Source organism: Nicotiana sylvestris, chromosome 9, assembly GCF_000393655.2.
Source record: "Nicotiana sylvestris chromosome 9, ASM39365v2, whole genome shotgun sequence".
Taxonomy (NCBI): Eukaryota; Viridiplantae; Streptophyta; class Magnoliopsida; order Solanales; family Solanaceae; genus Nicotiana; species Nicotiana sylvestris.
In genome coordinates, this window is record NC_091065.1 from 131,635,243 (window position 1) to 131,654,250 (window position 19,008).

Genomic DNA, 19,008 nt, shown 5'->3' on the forward strand with positions numbered 1-19,008 from the left:
TTAATCATTTTAGTACCTTTAATTTATTTCCAAAAATTATTTTAATATTTGTTATAAAATAAATGAGGAAAATGGCTATTTAAATGATAGCCCATGTTCATTTCAATTGTAGCGTGATTTGGCACCCCAATTGAACCCAATTTTTAAAGCCAATCACCCTGACCTAATCCCTATTTGAACTGACCCAAACCCAACCCTGTTAAACTGCCCCACCTACCCGATTAATCCAGGTCGTTGATCAAAATGATCAACGGCCACCAAACACCCTTTCCTTTTTTAATCCCGACCTACCCCCTAACCCTAACCATTTCACAACCGCAACCGCCTCTGAATCCCTTTCTCTCTCAATTCTCTCTCAACCCCCTCTCAAACCCTAGCCGTCTCCCTTTGCTTCAACCCTAAAATCGCCGGAATCCATGGTTTCCAAATCCATTAAAGGTATGTACCTGACTCCTATGATTCCTGCATGCTCGACTACTATGGTTTCAAGGTCTGACCTTGGAGAAGCTTGGCCCAGACTTCGTTTCATTCGAGTTCTATGGCTGTCTCCGACCTTGCTCCGGCCAGCCATGGCTATTCAAGTCTGATCTTGATTTCTCCTGCTTAGATCAATGACTTTCCAAGCCTTTCTCACCATCTAGGTTCTTCTGAAACCCTAACCTTCGAGGTTCCTCTGATTCTTTTAGATCCGTTGTAGATTTGTGTTCACTCTGAGCTTTTTAACGTTTTCTCAAAGTTTCTTTCAAAACTTTACCTTCAAAACCTTTACCGTTTCCGACTTAGGGTTCTATTAAGTCATTTCAAAGCTTTCCTGATTTTTAACGTGTTTTACTGTGTTTCTTATGTTGACCTTCTATTGTGTTTCTTATGTTGATTCTTCTACCAGGTTTCTTATGTTGTTCTTCTATTGTGTTTCTTATGTTGATTCTTCTATTGTGTTTCTTATGTTGTTATTCTACTGTGTTTCTTTATATTAAAAGTCTTGGTTCTTTCTTAAGGTTTCTGATTTTATTTTCTTTGTTGATATATATTTTTTTTTTTTGCTTGATTCTCTTGTCTTTCATCTCTATACTCGATTGATGATGAAAACCCTAAAATTTGGGGGTTCATTCGAGTTTTGAGATTATTTGCTATGTGATTTGTTTGTTCCTTATCTCTGAACTTGTTTGGTTTCAAAACCCTAATCTCTTTGGACCTATTCGAGTTTCTGAAGTTGTTTCATCTACTGCTCAACTGAGTTTCGAAATCTTTGTTTCAACTTCTATTGCTTCATGTGATTTTGATCTCCTGCTATCATTGAAACTCGACTGTATTTTCAGAAAGGTCTTTCTACTAGACCCTTTTGCATATTTCTGATACTCTCCCTTTTCTCTATTAACCTATGTGACTGTCATATGATTATTCTCTTTGTCATGAGTTCAGCCTCACATGCCTAATGTTATGCACTCTTTTATATACTAAATTTCCCTCTCAAAATAACCCTTTTATTGTGGACTGATTTCAAACATCTTTGTGTAATTCTGATTGCACTATTGTAATTGATTCTTTCCTTGTTGTATCGATTTCCCTGTTTCTTGGACCTATTTGAATACTATCCTTTGAACTTTCGACCCCTACCTTTTCTACTCAATTTGATTAATCCCCTTACCTTGATTACATTGGTATTGGATTCTTACAGACCTTTCCTTGATTAGAGTCTGGTGAACCTAGCCTCTATTACCTACTGTGTACTTGAGATACTTCTTTATTGGTCAATATTCAACCCTATGTGATTTCTTTCCTTATTTAGCACTTGCATGTTACCATTTGATTTTAACTCCTTAATTAAAGGAAGTTCTTATATTGATTGATTTTAATTGGTACACAGTTCCATAATTATTTTCTTGCCTTATTTCCTGTCCGTTTTCACACTATAAATACCTGGCTTTTCATTAACATAACACATACAGACACTCTTAGTTTTCTGAACTCACACTCACCTTCAAAAAGCATTCTCTCTTATTACTTGTATTGTGGCCTGCTTTCAAGTCCGGCTACTGGCTTTTATTGTACTTTGCCTATTTGAAACTGGTATGTTCTGATTAAGATTTTCAGTAATCACAACAATGTGTTTACTTAACACTTTTACCCTCTTATTTGTCTACTGCTTATGTATGGTTCAATACTTACTTTAGCACGCTGTAATTTCCTTTTGCCTGTCTTGTTATGAACCCCAAACCCCTGCCCCAATGTGTTTGATACTATGGTTTGCTTGAGGCATGATAGTACTGAATATTACTATCCATGACTCAAGCTTGATCCCCTTGGGATCCTAACCCCTATGATTCTTTGTTGTTGTAAGTTCTGGTGGGCTTATAGGCATGCCAGCATCTCCATTCCTGTGCATGCCCAAAGCTTACCCTTTCCAAGTATGGGCTCCCTGCAATCAGTTCCCTATCCCCAACCCCCTTTTGTGCAAAGTTATCAATTCTATAGCTATTTCCCAGTACCCTTTTCCCTTTTCTTTACTTCCCTAGTTCTTAAAGTTCTGTTTCTACACTTGCACTCTCTCTTAGACTTTAAGTTCTGGCCCCCTCTTGTGCTCCTTGCCTTGGGACCCCTTGAGCTCCCTCTGAACTTGGACACTTGAGGGCTGGTCCTTCCGCACTACACATGTTCCCATTCTGGTGATACAATTTGGGTGTGAGCACTGCCCGGAGTCCCATCGAGGCTCTTAGGGAACTCTAACACACTCAAATTGGAAAAAGGCTTTGGATCAATGGTCTTTGAGTTGGTCTATCTTGTAACTCAGAGAGGAAGTTAGAATCAGGCTTCCTCTAGTTGTACTTTCATTTGTATTTTTTATATAAATTTATTCATTCTGGCTTGTAATAAGTTGTAATAAACATTTGGGGCTGGCTAGTGAAAAGGGGTATGTACCTATGCATGCAAATGGTAAAAATCATGCTTATAGGTTGTCCTAATTCTGCATATTCAATTACCATGCCTATAGGTTGTTATAATTCTGCATATTCAATTACATATAGAAACCATGCCTATAGGTTGTTCTAATTCTGCATATTCAATCACATTTAGAAACCATGCCTATAGGATCGTTCTGAATTCTGCATATTCAACTGCATTTAGATACCATGTCTATAGGTTTTAAATAGCTTATGCATTTAGATACCACGTCTATAGGTTTCAAATAGTTCTGCACTTAGGTACCCCGTCTATAAAGGTTTAAAATCTGTAACGCCTAGAAAGCATGCCTATTGGAGTTTCTAAATGAATCTGATTTGCTTCACTCAATGTCAGATCTAAAATCAGTAATAATGGTTGTCATCATTTGCAGAATTTGTAATCAATTCATTTAAATTCTGCCTCTCTTTAATAATCTGAGTCCCTCACTTAACTAGTTTAGCAAGAATGCATATAGGACTCTAAATAATTCATTCCAAGTTTTACTAGCCCGTCACCTTCTGAATTGAGTAGATATTATTCTTATAGGACCCCTGTCCAAAGACCTAGGCTAGCTTTTGAGTAATTAAACTGAATTTGCTTCTGTTAATAATTACAACCAGCAGGAAGGCCTGATTCGGACTTCTTATCTGAGTTACGTGATAAACTGAAACTGTCTCAACAACCTCTTTTCACTCGTCTTTAATACCTTTTAAACTAGACCTAAACAATATGTGTAAGTCATGCTAATTATATGCTTTCTTTGTTTAAGGAGGTATATCTGAGTCCCTGTTTGTTTATATTCTTTCCCCCAAAATGTGCAATATGTGTTTTGTATGTCGCCCTAGAGTTTTTACCTTTGAAACTACAAAATAAGACTAATATCCCTCCCTTTTTTAGGATTAGTAGTCCTAAGTGCCTTCGGGACTGATAGGATTGGGACGAGTAATAGCATGCAATAAGTAATCGAGACCAATCCGCGCTTTAAATACCTTAATGGGGTGGAAAGGGTAGATATGGATATGATGATCACACGATAATGTCACCTGTAGCCCCTCATTGAGGAGTGATTACCGGACATTGTGTGGGGTGATCCATATTTTTAATAAACCTAGGACACCTCTCTTTATTCTTTATTTCTTTTCTTTTAGCATTCCAACTCTTTCTTTTAAAATCAGCCTGTTCTTTCAAACTTTGTTCACTTTCAAACCATCATGTGAAATCCCTTCTTATCTAAGCCTTATTTGCTTATATGTTAATTGCACCCAAATTCACAATAATTGTCTGGCCGGGAACCACACTAGTGAATTTTGAGGGGTGCCTAACACCTTCCCCTTAGAATAATTTCAAGCCCTTACCCTATCTCTTTTGGTGTCCTAATGCACCTTAAATCATTGGCGACTCTTCAAATGCAAACCCAATTCCCAAAAGGAATGAGTTGTCCCTCCAAATGTCATAAACCCGATTTTGCTCTAGAAAAAGGGGGCACGACAGCGTGGCGACTCTGCTGGGGAATTTTCAGGCTTTTACCATTTCAGACTATTATTGTAAATTTATGTTTCTTTATGCGCAATTATCTATTTATCTCTTTCAAGCATTTAATTTTCTTTTCGATTGCAAAACTGACTTGCCTTTTTGTTTCTTTCCTTTATTACTTTCCTTTACTGCTTTCCTTTACTACCGCTTTAAGTTATGAAAACTGTTATATTTACTGCTTTCCTAACGTGCAAATACGTGACAACCTGCTTTAATTGTTGCATAATCATGCTCAACATTATATTCCACTTGTGCCAAACAAAATACCATAGCAATGCTTATAATGAGTGGTTGCGCTCTTCCGATATTGTCACCCCCTAAATTCGGAAAAGGCGTATTTGTAGTAAAACTAGTCGATCAACGGTGTAGTCGATGGTTCCGTGCCTTTCCCCTTGAGTTGTCCGCTCAAGGGTACCAGTCTAAAACCCTATAGAAACCTTACTCTATTTAACTGTGCATGAATCATGGTCAAACCTTGTCGGGTCAGTTATGTGGTTCACATAATGATCCTTTAAGATTGCCTTGTCCAAAGTCCACCGGGTTTCCCTGAACCTAAACGGACATCATCACGTTCTGTGCATTTATTTGGAGAACTAGATGTGTTTATGCTAATTGTCGATATTAAATAGTCAAGTATGGTGGACGTAAGGGCCTAACCCTTTTGTCTTGCAGAAATATGAGGCACGAAGTCCTCAGATTCGGCATGGTCACCAACATCCACCCAAAATTGCTAATCTGGTGGGAGGATCTTCACTCTAGTGATCAAACCCTTGTCCGAAAATATCTGGGAAATCTACCATCCCTTCTGGAAATCCAATCGAATAACAAGATCATAGAAGCTGCCACTTTATACTGGGATTGTGAGAGGTCCGTGTTTCGCTTCGGGGACATTGAAATGACGCCCTTGCTAGAAGAAATAAGAGGATTAGCCAGCCGGTATACCATGGGAAACACTAGGATTGTTAATGCCTGAGAACCATAAGGGCAGGGGTTTTCTCAAAATGATGGGTCTGAAGAAGAATCCAGAACTGACATGTCTGAAGGAATCTTATATCCCCTTCAACTATTTGTATGGGAGGTACGGTCACAGCAAGTCCTACCGTACCTATCCCGACGAATTTGCCATCACATCATCAAGGCATATTCACCGAAGGGTCTTTCTATTTATGTTTTGTTTCCTGGGGTTGATAGCGTTTCCAATGAAGAATGTAAGGATCCATACCAGGCTGGCTATGGTAACTAAAATTCTGATGGAGGGAACTGGTGGGCAACCTTTCAGCATTGTGCCCATGATTATTGATGAGATATACCGAACCTTGGAAAAGTGTCAACGAGGATCCAAACACTTCGAGGGCTGCAATTTGCTACTTCACCTTTGGCTCATGGAGCATCTCCAAAGGGGTGAATACCGACAGGAAATTCAGCGAAGAGACTGGGATGATCATATCGCTTTCCATCATCTGAAGCGAAGGAACTATATGCCCAACATGTTCGCCCAGCCAGAAGATGCCATAGGATGGGTAGAGTTATTTGATGACCTTACCGAGGACCGGGTACAATGGATGTTTGAATGGTTCCCTACTGGAGAGTTCATCGCCCGATCAAGGGATGCATCGTTTCTGATATTAATCGGTCTGAGAGGAACCTACCCTTATGTCCCTCTCCAAGTTATGAGACAGGCTGGTAAGAAGCAGGTTATACCAAGGGTCGACAAGATGAGTCACTTCCGGGCTGACTTCCAAGCTGATGACAGTCCTTATAAGTGCCAAGCTTAGCATATGTGGCATTGCAAGATCATCATGCGGAGAGATACTATCGAGCCAGACACATATCACACTGGTTGCGCTCCCTACTGTTCAGGCTAGTTAGAATCTAATCACGATGGTCTGGGTCAGCCGGGACTTGCTAGGTGCCACAGGATCATAGATAAGAGGGTCGAGGCACAGATCAAATACAATTAACTGCACAAGAGGATCTGGGAATGTGAAAGCGAGCACCATGAGACACAAGAAGCCAACCAAAAGCTGATTGAGGAGTGGAAGGACATGGCTGTCAGTGCCAACAAGCGACTGGGATACTTGGAGCGAGGCAAAGTGGAGCTAGAAAGGAAGTTTCTTAAGAGGGTCGAGGACTGCCAAAATGCTAAAGGAAATGAAGGCAGACATCTAGCCCCGAGCCTACCTATTGCTGGGACTTCCCAAGCTGGGAAAGCTGTTCGACGGAGCCAAGGATGCTGAGTCTGGGGAAGGTCCTTATAGGACCAAAATAGATAGAAGTTTTCTTTTTGCTTTATGAAATGTAATAAGTCCAATGGCCACTAGTGACTTTTATTTCTTGTTATTTAGTGTTAATTTGGGATTCGTCTATCTTTATCAATAAAATGAGGCATTTAGCATCCTAAGTTCTCCAAATCAATTTGTCGCTAGGCCTACCTCGGGCACAAAGAGGTTCCAAATTAGGACACACTTTACATTCCGCACTATGTGTTTAAATACTGCAACACTTTTTATAATCCTCACTAACTTGGTTACCTTTTGTTTTTATTTTTGTTTTTGTTTCATTATTCCCCTCCCCAAGGGTTATTTCGTGCACTCTGGCAACATCATCTTATTCCACGAGATCCAGGGGCCCTCCACCCACTCATCCTCTTAGTCCTGTCAAAAACAAGAACAAAAGAAAGATGGAAGATGTGAACAACTCTAGAAAGGAGAACTCAATTGAACGGGAAGAGGTCGCTCATGGTCATGGTACTCTGGTTCCTAAGGAAAGTGCATCCCAGCTTGAACAAAAGCTGCTGAAATTCCAAGAAGAACTTGATCACGTTTGGAATCTGGCGAATCTGTCATTTTCCCTCACCACTCCCGATATCAATTTCCTAAATGCTCAGAACCTCACACCTCCACAAAATATCCCAAAGCCACAAAACAATCCCACTCCTCACCACCACTGCAAACCCTACCATACTTCCAACAATACTCCGTTGCTCGTCCCAGAACCCTTGAACTCCACAAATGACCATTTTCACACCCATCACAACACCCCTATCTATGTGGAGACCATGCCACACTCCACCCAACCCATCTTAAATACACCCGAGTCTGATGATAAGACTCGCTCATCAGGAACCTGGCTGAAGAACTTAAGAAACTAACTAGCTGAATTCAAGGCGTCGAAGGAAGCAAGGGAATTGAGGATTTAAACTATGAAGATCTCTGCATACAACCACATGTTGAGCTGCCGGAGGGGTACAAACCTCCGAAGTTCGAGATGTTTGACGGTACAGGTGATCCGAGGGTCCATTTGAGAGCATATTGTGACAACTAGTCGGAGTAGGGAAAGATGAAAGGATCCGCATGAAGCTTTTCATGAGGAGTCTAAAAAGAGATGCTCTATCTTGGTACATTAGCCGAGACCCGAAGAAATGGCCAAGCTGGGTGAGTATGGCATCCAATTTCATGGACATGTTCAGGCTCAACACATAAAATGCGCCAGATGTGTTCTACATTCAGAACCTAAAGAAGAAACCCACAGAAATATTCCGCAGTATGCTACTCGCTGGAGATCCAAAGCTGCTAAAGTCAGCCCTGCCTTAGAGGAAGAACAGATGAACAAATTCTTCGTCCGGGCTCAGGATCCGCAGTATTACGAGCGGCTAATGTTGATTGAAAGCCATAAATTTTCTGACATCATCAAGCTGGGTGAGAGGACCGAAGAAGGCATCAAAAGTGGTATGGCCACGAACTTTGATGCCTTCCAAGCTACAAACAAGGCCTTACAGTCTGGTGGTGCGCCCAAGAAAAAGGACGTAGGGGCCGTAATGGTTGCACAGAGAACCAAATTTCCCATCAAATACCAAACCTATCTGATGCCTCCACTCACATATCAGCCTACACCAAATTACCAAGCACCCTCACCCTCTTGCCAAACTCCACCACCCACTTATCAATCACCTCCAGCTCCTACATATCAGCCTACTTCACCCAGATTCTCCCAACCCGCACCTGTTTACCAAGCCTACAATGCTCAACCATCCCACTATTAATCAACCCCTATACGCCAAAACTTTCCTAGACCTTGACCAAAATTTGACCGCGGACCTCCTAAATAGTATATAGCCATTGCCGAACCCATTGACCAGTTATACGGGAGACTCAAAGCCACTGGTTATGTCACCCATATGCCTGCCATAAACCCTGATAACCCTTCTCAATGGATTAATCCAAACAAATCATGTGCATACCATTTCGGCATGAAAGGACACACCATCGACGAATGTCGTTCTCTGAAAGACAAGATCCAGACTTTAATTGATAACAAGATTATTATGGCAAAGGAACCTGCTCCAAATGTCCACAACAACCCTCTGCTAGACCATAAGGGTGGAGGCATCCACATGATTGAAATCGATGATGATTGGGATCCCGAGGGATCAATCGGGTTGATTGTAGAAGGTGATGACCCAAAGAAGCCAATAGTTACTCTTAATCCGATCGTGATCCAGATTCAGCCATCTGGAGACACTGAGGTAAATATGTCTGTGACATTTGAGTTTGAAGACACCTCATCTGCAAAGACACCAGCGCCAATTGAGGTTGAATTCGTGACTCCAGCAAATGCACCTCCACCATTTGAAGTTACAATTTTACCTCCCAAAGCACATGCTCCGTTCGGAGTAAAGATGTCCACACCGATCCCAGTGGCGATGTCCACCATGACACCATTCCATACCAAGGCTATACCATGGGACTATATAGCCTAAGCAAGAATAAAAGGCAAGGGTAGGACCGAGAAAACTGTTGTCGCACAGGGTATGACAAGAACTGCTAGAGTTTATACCCCTAAACATCTAGCCGACTCAAGCAAGCAGACCTCCAATCGGCCTTCCATCACTGAAATGGGTCCAGATGATCTTTGGAGAAAGATATAGGCCAAAAAATACTCGATCATTGACCATTTGAACAAAACACCAGCGCAAATCTCCATACTTGCTTTGCTACAAAACTCAGAGGCACACAAGAATGCTCTGTTGAAGGTGCTGAGTGAAGCCTACATACCTAACAACATTACTGGTGGAGAAATGGCTTACATGGTCGGACAGGTGTTGGAGAGTCACAAAATTACTTTTCATGAGGATGAGCTACCGCCTGAAGGGTTGGGGAACAACAAAGCACTGCACATCACTGTGCAATGCGAGGATTACTTTATCACTAGGATCCTGATTGATGGTGGTTCCAGCCTCAATATTTGTCTGCTGGTAATGCTCAAGAAGTTGGGTAAGGGACTGCATGAGATAAAGGATGGAGCCATCAACGTGAAAGCCTTCGACGGTTCCCAGAGGTCCACTATTGGGGAAATTAGTCTGTGTTTGCAAATGGGGCCAACTTGGTTCGATGTCGATTTCTAAGTGATAGACGTGTCGGTATCTTACAATCTACTGTTGGGACGGCTATAGATCCATGTCGTTGGGGCTGTAGCATCAATACTGCATCATGCAGTAAAGTTTGAATAAGTTTGAATGGAACCACCAGGAAGTGATCATTCACGGCGACAGTAGCAACCCCATATACAGTCGCCAGACCATTCCGTCAATTAAAGGGAGAAAGAAGCTAGATGGAGAGACTTACCATCACATTGAATGAGTAAATGCTATTGACAAAGACAAATGGTAGGACAACAATATCGAGAGTATACTGAATTGGTGTGGGTACGAACCTAGCAAGGGGGCTTGGCAAGAACCTCCAAGGAGTCACTAAGCCCATAAAACTCAAGAAACATGGCAACACTTTCGATCTGGGATATGAGTACATCTGGGAAGAATTCAACAACTGATCGCCACCATGGCACGGTCCTTACTATCCATTGGAGCAGCCAATACCACATTTGGAGCAAACATTCCAACCGGCCGATGTTATCTATGGGCCAGAAGAAGAGGAAGCACTGGCAGCTATGAAAAACTTGTTCTTAAAGGATAATGACATGTATTGTTGCATTGTTCTCGAGGAGGAGGGGGAGGAAGGCCCTTCCATACAGGTCGTAAGTAGAGGAGCACGCCTCAATAACTAGACCATCAGGACAACCAGGGCCCAACGAACCTCGGGGTAGCAAGGCTAAAATAAGCACTATTTTGATTTGCTAAAAGATTTTTTATTTTTCGCATGTTTTCAATTCCTGCAATAACATCTCCAATGTTCAAAACAATTATTATACAATTTATCAAAGCATTTTGACTTTTCTTATAAATCGACACTTATTACTATTGTTTTCTCTCATTACTTTACTTGTGCAGCATTACTATTTCTTATCTTGATGAACCAATGATTGTGACATGCAATGCGAAAACGCAACAAACAGACGTAGATTTAGAGGAAGATGACTTACCAGAAGAGATTGTTAAGGAAGTTGAGAATTTTGAGAACAGACCTAAGTCCAACCTGGACGAGACCGAAGTTGTCAACCTGGGAGATGCAGAGGACGTCAAGGAAACACGAATCAGTGTTCACCTGTCGCCATCAGAAAAGAAAAAATACACAGAATTCCAGAAAGAGTAGGAGGACATATTTGCCTGGTCGTATGATGACATGAATGGGCTGAGTACATCCATTTTGGCTCACAAACTGCCAACCGATCCAATATGTCCGCCGGTAAAGCAAAAGCTCAGGAAATTCAAGCATGATATGAGTCTGAAAATCAAGGAAGAGGCCACTAAGCAGGTCAAAGCTAAAGATCTCAGGGTAGTAGAATACCCGACATGGTTAGCCAACATCATGCCAGTACCAAAGAAGGACAGGAAGGTCAGAGTTTGCATCGACTACCGGGATCTCAACCGCCCCAGTCCGAAAGATGACTTCCCCTTGCCAAACATACACATCCTGATTGACAATTGTGCCAAGCATGAGTAGCAATCATTTGTAGATTGTTTCGCTGGGTATCATCAGATCCGGATGGGTGAAGAAGATGCTGAGAAAAGGGCTTTCATTACGCCGTGGGGAATGTACTGTTACAAGATGATGTCGTTTAGGTTAAAGAATGGAGGGGCCACCTACATAAGGGCCATGACTACCATTTTCCATGATATGATACACAAGGAGATAGAGGTGTACGTAGATGATGTTATTATCAAGTCCAAGAAAGCCACTAATCACATGGAAGATTTGAGAAAGTTTTCCAATAAATTGCGAAGGTACAACCTGAAACTGAATCCCGCAAAATGTGCATTTGGGGTTCCTGCAGGAAAACTACTTGGGTTTATTCTGAGTCACCGAGGTATAGAACTAGATCTATCAAAGGTCAAAGCTATTCAAGAATTGTCACGCCAAAAAATAAGAAGAAAGTGATGAGTTTCTTGGGGAGACTCAATTACATCAGTCGGTTCATAGCACAGTCTACATTTATCTGTGAGTCAATCTTTAAGATGTTAAAGAAAGACACCGCTACCAAATGGACTGATGACTGCCAAAAAGCTTTCGACGGAATCAAGGAATACCTGTCGACACCACTCATCTTGGTCCCGCCCGAGCCAGGTAGACCTCTATTACTCTACCTTGCAGTATTGGATGGAGCTTTCGATTGCGCTTTGGGGCAGGATGATGAAACAGGGAGGAAGGAGCAGTCCATTTATTATCTCAATAAGAAGTTCACCCCATACGAGGCCTGGTATTCTCTATTAGAACGCACATGTTGTGCTTTGACTTGGGTAGCTCAGAAGCTGAGGCACTACTTCTGTGCTTGCACTACATATCTCATATCAAGGATGGATCCTTTGAAGCACATATTTTAGAAGCCCACACCCACTGGCAAGCTAGCCAAGTGGCAAATCCTTGACATTGTCTACGTGACTCATAAGGCAATCAAGGGACAAGCACTAGCAGATCACCTTGCTGAAAATCCCATAGACAGAGAATACAAACCCCTGAAAATGTATTTTCCTGATAAGGAGGTATCGTTCATAGGAGAAGACATTGCAGAATCCTATGACGGTTCGAGAATGTTTTTCGATGGAGCATCAAATTTCAAAGGAGTTGGCATAGGAGCAGTCCTAGTATCGGAAACCGGTCAACATTGCCCGGTGTCTGCCAAACTCAGATTCTTTTGCACTAACAACATGGCCGAATACGAAGCTTGCATCTTAGGGCTCAAGATGGCCATTGACATGAACATTCAAGAATTGCTAGTGATTGGAGATTCAGACATGCTTATACATCAGGTACGAGAAGAATGGGCAACCAAGAACTCCAAGATACTCCCGTATCTGCATCATGTATAGGAATTGAGAAAGAGGTTTATAAAGAAGGAATTCCAACATGTTCCTAGATTCTAGAATGAGTTCGTTGATGCATTGGCTACCCTATCAACCATGATACAACATCCAGACAAGAACTTCATTGATCCCATTCCAGTAAAGATCCATGATCAGCCAGCTTATTGTGCTCATGTTGAGGAAGAATAAGATGGAAAAAATTGGTTTCATGATATCAAGGAATATTTGACGAAAGGAGAATACCCAGAACTTGCAAATCCTACTTAGAAACGCACCCTTTGGAGGTTGTCCAACAATTTCTTTCACAACGGAGGGATCCTGTATAGGAGGACTCCTGATTTGGGGTTACTAAGGTGTGTCGACACAAAGGAAGCATCCAGACTACTAGAGGAAATTCACGCGGGGACCTGCGGTCCGTATATGAATGGCTTTGTCTTAGCAAAGAAGATACTCCGAGCTGGTTACTTTTAGATGACTATGGAAACGGACTGCATCCAGTATGTACGGAAATGCCACCACTGCCAAATACATGTAGACACGATAAAGGTACCTCCAAATGAGCTTAATGCATCAAGCTCACCATGGCCCTTCACCGCTTGGGGAATAGATGTCATCGGACCAATCGAATCTGCCGCCTCCAATGGGCACAGGTTTATCCTAGTAGCAATTGACTATTTCACCAAATGGGTCGAAGCAGCATCTTACAGAGTAGTAACTAAGAAAGTCGTAGAAGACTTTGTTCGCGACCGCATCGTTTGTCGATTCGGGATTCCGGAGTTAATCATCACTGATAATGGTTCCAACCTCAACAGTGACTTGATGAAGGCCATATGTGAAACCTTCAAGATCAGACACAAGAATTCTACAGCCAACAGACCTCAGATGAACAGAGCAGTAGAAGCTGCCAATAAGAATATTAAGAAGATATTGAGGAAAACGATAGAGAAGCATAAACAGTGGCACGAGAAGTTATCGTTTGTTTTACTGGGATATCGCACAATAGTCAGGACATCAACCGTGGTAACCCCCTATATGTTGGTTTACGGTATAGAGGCAGTCCGAAGTGGAAATTCCCTCCCTTAGGATCATACAGGAAGCTAAACTCGACGATGTAGAGTGGGTGAAAAGTCGTTACGAGTAGCAAGCTCTTATCGATGGAAAGAGAATGAATGCAGTTTTCCATGGTCAACTTTATCAGAACAGAATGTCCAGAGCCTTCAATAAAAGAGTCAAGCAGAGACAATTCACACTGGGCAGCTAGTGTTAAAGAAAATTTTTCTGCATCAAGATGAAGCCAATGGGAAATTTTCTCCCAAATGGCAGGGTCCACACATGGTTCACCGGGTTCTGACAGGAGGAGCCCTCATACTCGCAGAAATGGACAGAGAAGTCTGGCCGAAGTCGATCAATTCAGATGCAGTCAAGCGTTACTATGTGTAATCTTTATGCTTTCCTCATATGATATAATTTGAACTATGCCTGACCTAATTCCCATTTAAGAGGGGATACGTAGGCAGCCCTGTGGGTTTGGTCACAATTCAATAAAACTTTTATTCCCCCCCCACCGCAATTGGAAACTGGGGCAGAATTTTGAGGAGGACCCTCAAACTTTTGAAGTTAATTTCAGCCAAACATCGCTAGCAGCAGTCGGAAGCATCAATCCATTAAACTGGGGCAGAATTTTGAGGAGGACCCTCAAAATTTTGTAACAATAAGGGTTGCAATGTCTTGAACCACGTCGTAGTCGTTGGTTCATCTAAAGAAAACTATTCTTAATTATGTATTTATGTATGCCTTTACTAAATCATGCATGTTTATTTCCAAAATTTCCTTGTTTAGCAACACTACCCCAATGATACGTACAGTATCACCAGATCAAAGCCGAGCAGGTCAAGCATAGCAGCGGGGATACGAACTAACCTCCCCCCTTTACAAAACTCACGATTTTTCTTCGGATTCAAGCACTTGAGTTGCAAAAACATCAAATATACTATACACTCACGAGACTCACGTTGCTCAAAAATACAACTCTCAGAACCGTTGCACTTACTCACAACTTCTATCCGCATGCAGTGTCCCCAGCAGACACAGTATCCCCAGCAGTCGCAATATCGCAATCCGTTATCAACTAAGAAAATTATATTATCATTTGCCCTTTTACTTCTTGAATAAGGCTATCATTCTGCCTTCCGAGGTTAAGCTCTACCTCCACCTGCATTTCTGCATTGCATAAGGCTACAATTCTGCCTTCCGAGGTTAAGCTCTACCTCCATCCGCATTTATTGCATAGCATAAGGCTACCATTCTGCCTTCCGAGGTTAAGCTCTACCTCCATCTGCATTTCTTGCATTGCATAAGGCTACCATTCTGCCTTCCGAGACTAAGCTCTGTCTCCAACTGCATTTTTACATTGCATAAGGCTACCATTCTGCCTTTCGAGACTAAGCTCTATCTCCATCTGCATTCTTGCATTGCATAAGGCTACCATTCTGCCTTCCGAGACTAAGCTTTATCTCCATCTGCATTATTGCATTGCATAAGGCTACCATTCTGCCTTCCGAGGTTAAGCTCTACCTCCATTTGCATTCTTGCATTGCATAAGGCTACCATTCTGCCTTTCGAGGTTAAGCTCTACCTCCATATGCATTTCTTGCATTGCATAAGGCTATCATTCTACCTTCCGAGGTTAAGCTCTACCTCTATTTGCATTGGCTGAAAGATCGCCACCTTATTTACATTCGCGTCGGCTGAAAGATCGCCACCTTATTTACATTTGCATCGGCTGAAAGATCGCCACCATATTTACATTCGCATCGGCTGAAAGACCGCCACCTTATTTACATCTGCATGGCTGAAAAATCGCCACCTTATTAACATCTGCATGGTTGAAAGATCGCCACCTACTGCATTGCATAGGCTGAAAGATTGCCAGACACTGCATCTCATGGGCTGAAAGATCGCCAAATTATCTGAAGGCATCATTGTTCGGAGGCACCATTCTCATAGCCCGAGAACACCATTTCATGGCCTGAGGATCCCTTTATCTTTTGCGTAACATTATTCAAAGGCATCATAGTTTGGATGTATCATTCTCATAGCCCGAGAGCATCATTTCATGGCCTGCGAATCTTTTATTATACGCTTCATGGCCGAGGACATCATGGTCTAAGGACATCATCCTACCCGTCCAAAGACAACTTTCAAGGTCCAACGGGAATTTGCACCATGTTTAAATTTATGCACAATATATGCTTGTATCGCTTACTTGTAGGAAAACCAGCGGCCCATGGTCACCTCGTCAAGAGCGATCCCGCAGCCCTGTCGGGTTCCAAACCATTCACCCCAACCTGAATATTGCGTCCGTTCTTGAAAAGTCTCTGTCGGCATATTCCGCCGACGGATCTCGAACTACATACGGCCTGATTCCTGTAAAACCAGGGATATATAGGCAGATCAGATACCAGATTACAACCTAAGTCTCCTCGAACCATTTTGTTTGGTCAAAATTGGCCATCATATCTTTACCCGACAACTCTTTCATCCTTCCCGGGTAAAGATGGGCAGTTGTTGATACCCAATTTTTCCTTGTATATTTTTAATATGCAAAATATTCTCAAAATATCATGTAGGTTAATATATAAGTATGTCCCAAGGTTTTATTATTTTTTCTCTTAATTTTTAAAAAATTTTAAATCAATTTATTGTCTTATTTTATCAAGAAAACCCCAGTAATTATCCCCAAATTATCATTTTGGATGATTCATTTATTGTATTCTTACATTTATATTAAAATATATCTTGCATAAGTTTTGCATATTTTTAAAGCTAAATTGCATATAATTGCAATATTGGCCTCTTTCAAAATCTAATTGTAATTATATTTATAAAATCGACTCCAATATTTTTAATTTAATAATTATGTATTATTAATCATTTTAGTACCTTTAATTTATTTCCAAAAATTATTTTAATATTGTTTATAAAATAAGTGAAGGAAAAATGGCTATTTAAATGATAGCCCATGTTTATTTCAATTGTAGCCTGCTTTGGCACCCTAATTGAACCCAATTTTTAAACCCAATCACCTTGACCCAATCCCTATTTGAACCGACCCAAACCCAACCCTGTTAAACCGCCCCACCTACCCGATTAATCCAGGCCGTTGATCAAAATGATCAACTGCCACCAAACACCCTTTCCTTTTTTAATCCTGACCTACCCCCTAACCCTAACCATTTCACAACCCCAGCCGCCTCTGAATCCCTATCTCTCTCAATTCTCTCTCAACCCCCTCTCAAACCCGAGCCGCCTCCTTTCGCTTCCACCCTAAAATTGCCGGAATCCATGGTTGCCAAAGCTATTAAAGGCAAGTACCTACCTCCTACGACTCTTACATGCTCGACTACTATGGTTACAATGTCATACCTTGAAGAAGCTTGGCCCAGACTTCGTTTCATTCGAGTTCTATGGTTGTCTCCGACCTTGTTCCGGCCAGCCATGGCTATTCAAGCCTGATCTTGACTTCTCCTACTTAGATCAATGACTTTCCAAGCCTTTCTCACTATCTGGGTTCTTCCGAAACCCTAACCTTCGAGGTTCCTCTGATTCTTTTAGATCTGTTATAGATTTGTGTTCTCTCTGAGCTTTTAAATGTTTTCTCAAAGTTTCTTTCAAAACTTTACCTTCAAAACCTTTACCGTTTCCGACTTAGGGTTCTGTTAAGTCATTTCAAAGCTTTTCTGATTTTTAACGTGTTCTACTATGTTTCTTATCTTGACCTTCTACTGTATTTCTTATATTGATTCTTCTACCGGGTTTCTTATGTTGTTCTTCTACTGTGTTTCTTATGTTGATTCTTCTACTGTGTTTCTTTATGTTAAAAGTCTTGGTTCTTTCTTAACAACAACAACAACAACAACCCAGTATAATCCCACAAGTGGGGTCTGGGGAGGGTAATATGTACGCATACCTTACCCCTACCTCGAGGGGTAGAGATGCTATTTCCAGGAGACCCTCGGCTCAACACAGCGACAAGAGACGATATATTAGTACTATCAATAGACTCATAATAAAATAACATAAAATAACATAGCATAACATAAAATAAAAATACCAGCAATATAAGAAATATAGGAAGTACGAAAAAGATGGAAGATATAATAATATCCAGCAGATAAAGCCCTGCATCAGTAGCAGACCAGTGGCATCCTAAGACTAACTCCTAACTAGCTAGTCTCACTCTAGTGCGCTGTAGAAATACTCACAACTTCCCCCCTAGCCTACAACCTTAATGCTCGACCTCCACAATTCCCTGTCAAGAGCCATGTCCTCAGTAATCCTAAGTTGCGCCATGTCCTGCCTGATCACCTCTCCCCAATACTTCTTAGGTCTCCCTATACCTCTCCCCGTGCCCACCACAGCCAGTCGTTCACACCTCCTCACCGGTGTCTCAGTGCTCTTCCTCTGAATGTGACCGAACCATCTGAGTCTTGCTTCCCGCATCTTATCCTCCAAGGGGGCCACGCCCACCTTTTCTCGAATATCTTTATTCCTAATCTTATCCATCCTTCTATGCCCACGCATCCACCTCAACATCCTCATCTTTGCTACTTTCATCTTTTGGATGTGTGATTTCTTAACCGGCCAACACTCGTCCCATACAACATGGCAGGCCTAACCACTGCTCTATAAAACTTACCTTTTAGTAACGTTGGCACTTTCTTGTCACACAGGACTCCCGATGCTAACTTCCACTTCATCCACCCCACCCCTATACTTTGTGTGACATCCTCGTCGATCTCCCCGATCCCCTGAAAAATTGACCCAAGGTACTTGAAACTACTCCTCTTAGGAATGACTTAAGAGTCAAGCCTCACTTCCACTCCCGTCTCCATCGGCTCGGCCCCAAATTTATACTCGAGGTATTCCGTCTTCGTCCTGCTCAACCTGAAGCCTTTAGACTCAAGGGATTGTCTCCCAACCTCTAGCCTCTCGTTGATGCCGCCTTGTGTCTCATCAATTAGAACTATGTCATCAACAAATAGCATGCACTATGGCACATCTCCTTGAATATGATTAGTTAATGCATCCATCACCAGGGCAAATAGGAAAGGGCTGAACGCAGACCCTTGGTGTAACCTTGTAACAACCGGAAAGTGCTCGGAGTCGCCTCCTACTGTCCTAACCCGAGTCTTAGCCCCATCATACAAGTCTTTAATCACCCTAATGTAGGTTGTCGGGACCCCTTTAACCTCTAAGCAGCTCCATAAGACCTC

General features: G+C 41.9%; 1 protein-coding gene across 1 annotated transcript; it reads right to left on the reverse strand.

The window, feature by feature from the left end:
• Positions 1 to 12,323: 12,323 nt before the first annotated feature.
• LOC138878232 (uncharacterized) lies at positions 12,324 to 18,349 on the reverse strand. The gene is made up of 2 exons (XM_070157898.1): positions 18,020 to 18,349; positions 12,324 to 12,401 (listed from the first exon to the last, which is right to left on the reverse strand). Exons 1-2 carry the CDS (start codon positions 18,347 to 18,349, stop codon positions 12,324 to 12,326), a joined length of 408 nt encoding a protein of 135 aa, XP_070013999.1.
• Positions 18,350 to 19,008: the final 659 nt, after the last annotated feature.

What these genes read in the sequence shown, in the direction of transcription:
- LOC138878232 (XM_070157898.1), bottom strand. Translation starts at nt 18,349, where the DNA reads ATGAAAGTAGCAAAGATGAGGATGTTGAGGTGGATGCGTGGGCATAGA. An exon ending in TGTGGAGGTCGAGCATTAAG is followed by an intron (nt 12,402 to 18,019) that starts GTTGTAGGCTAG and finishes CCTCCTTATCAG; the next exon opens with GAAAATACATTTTCAGGGGT.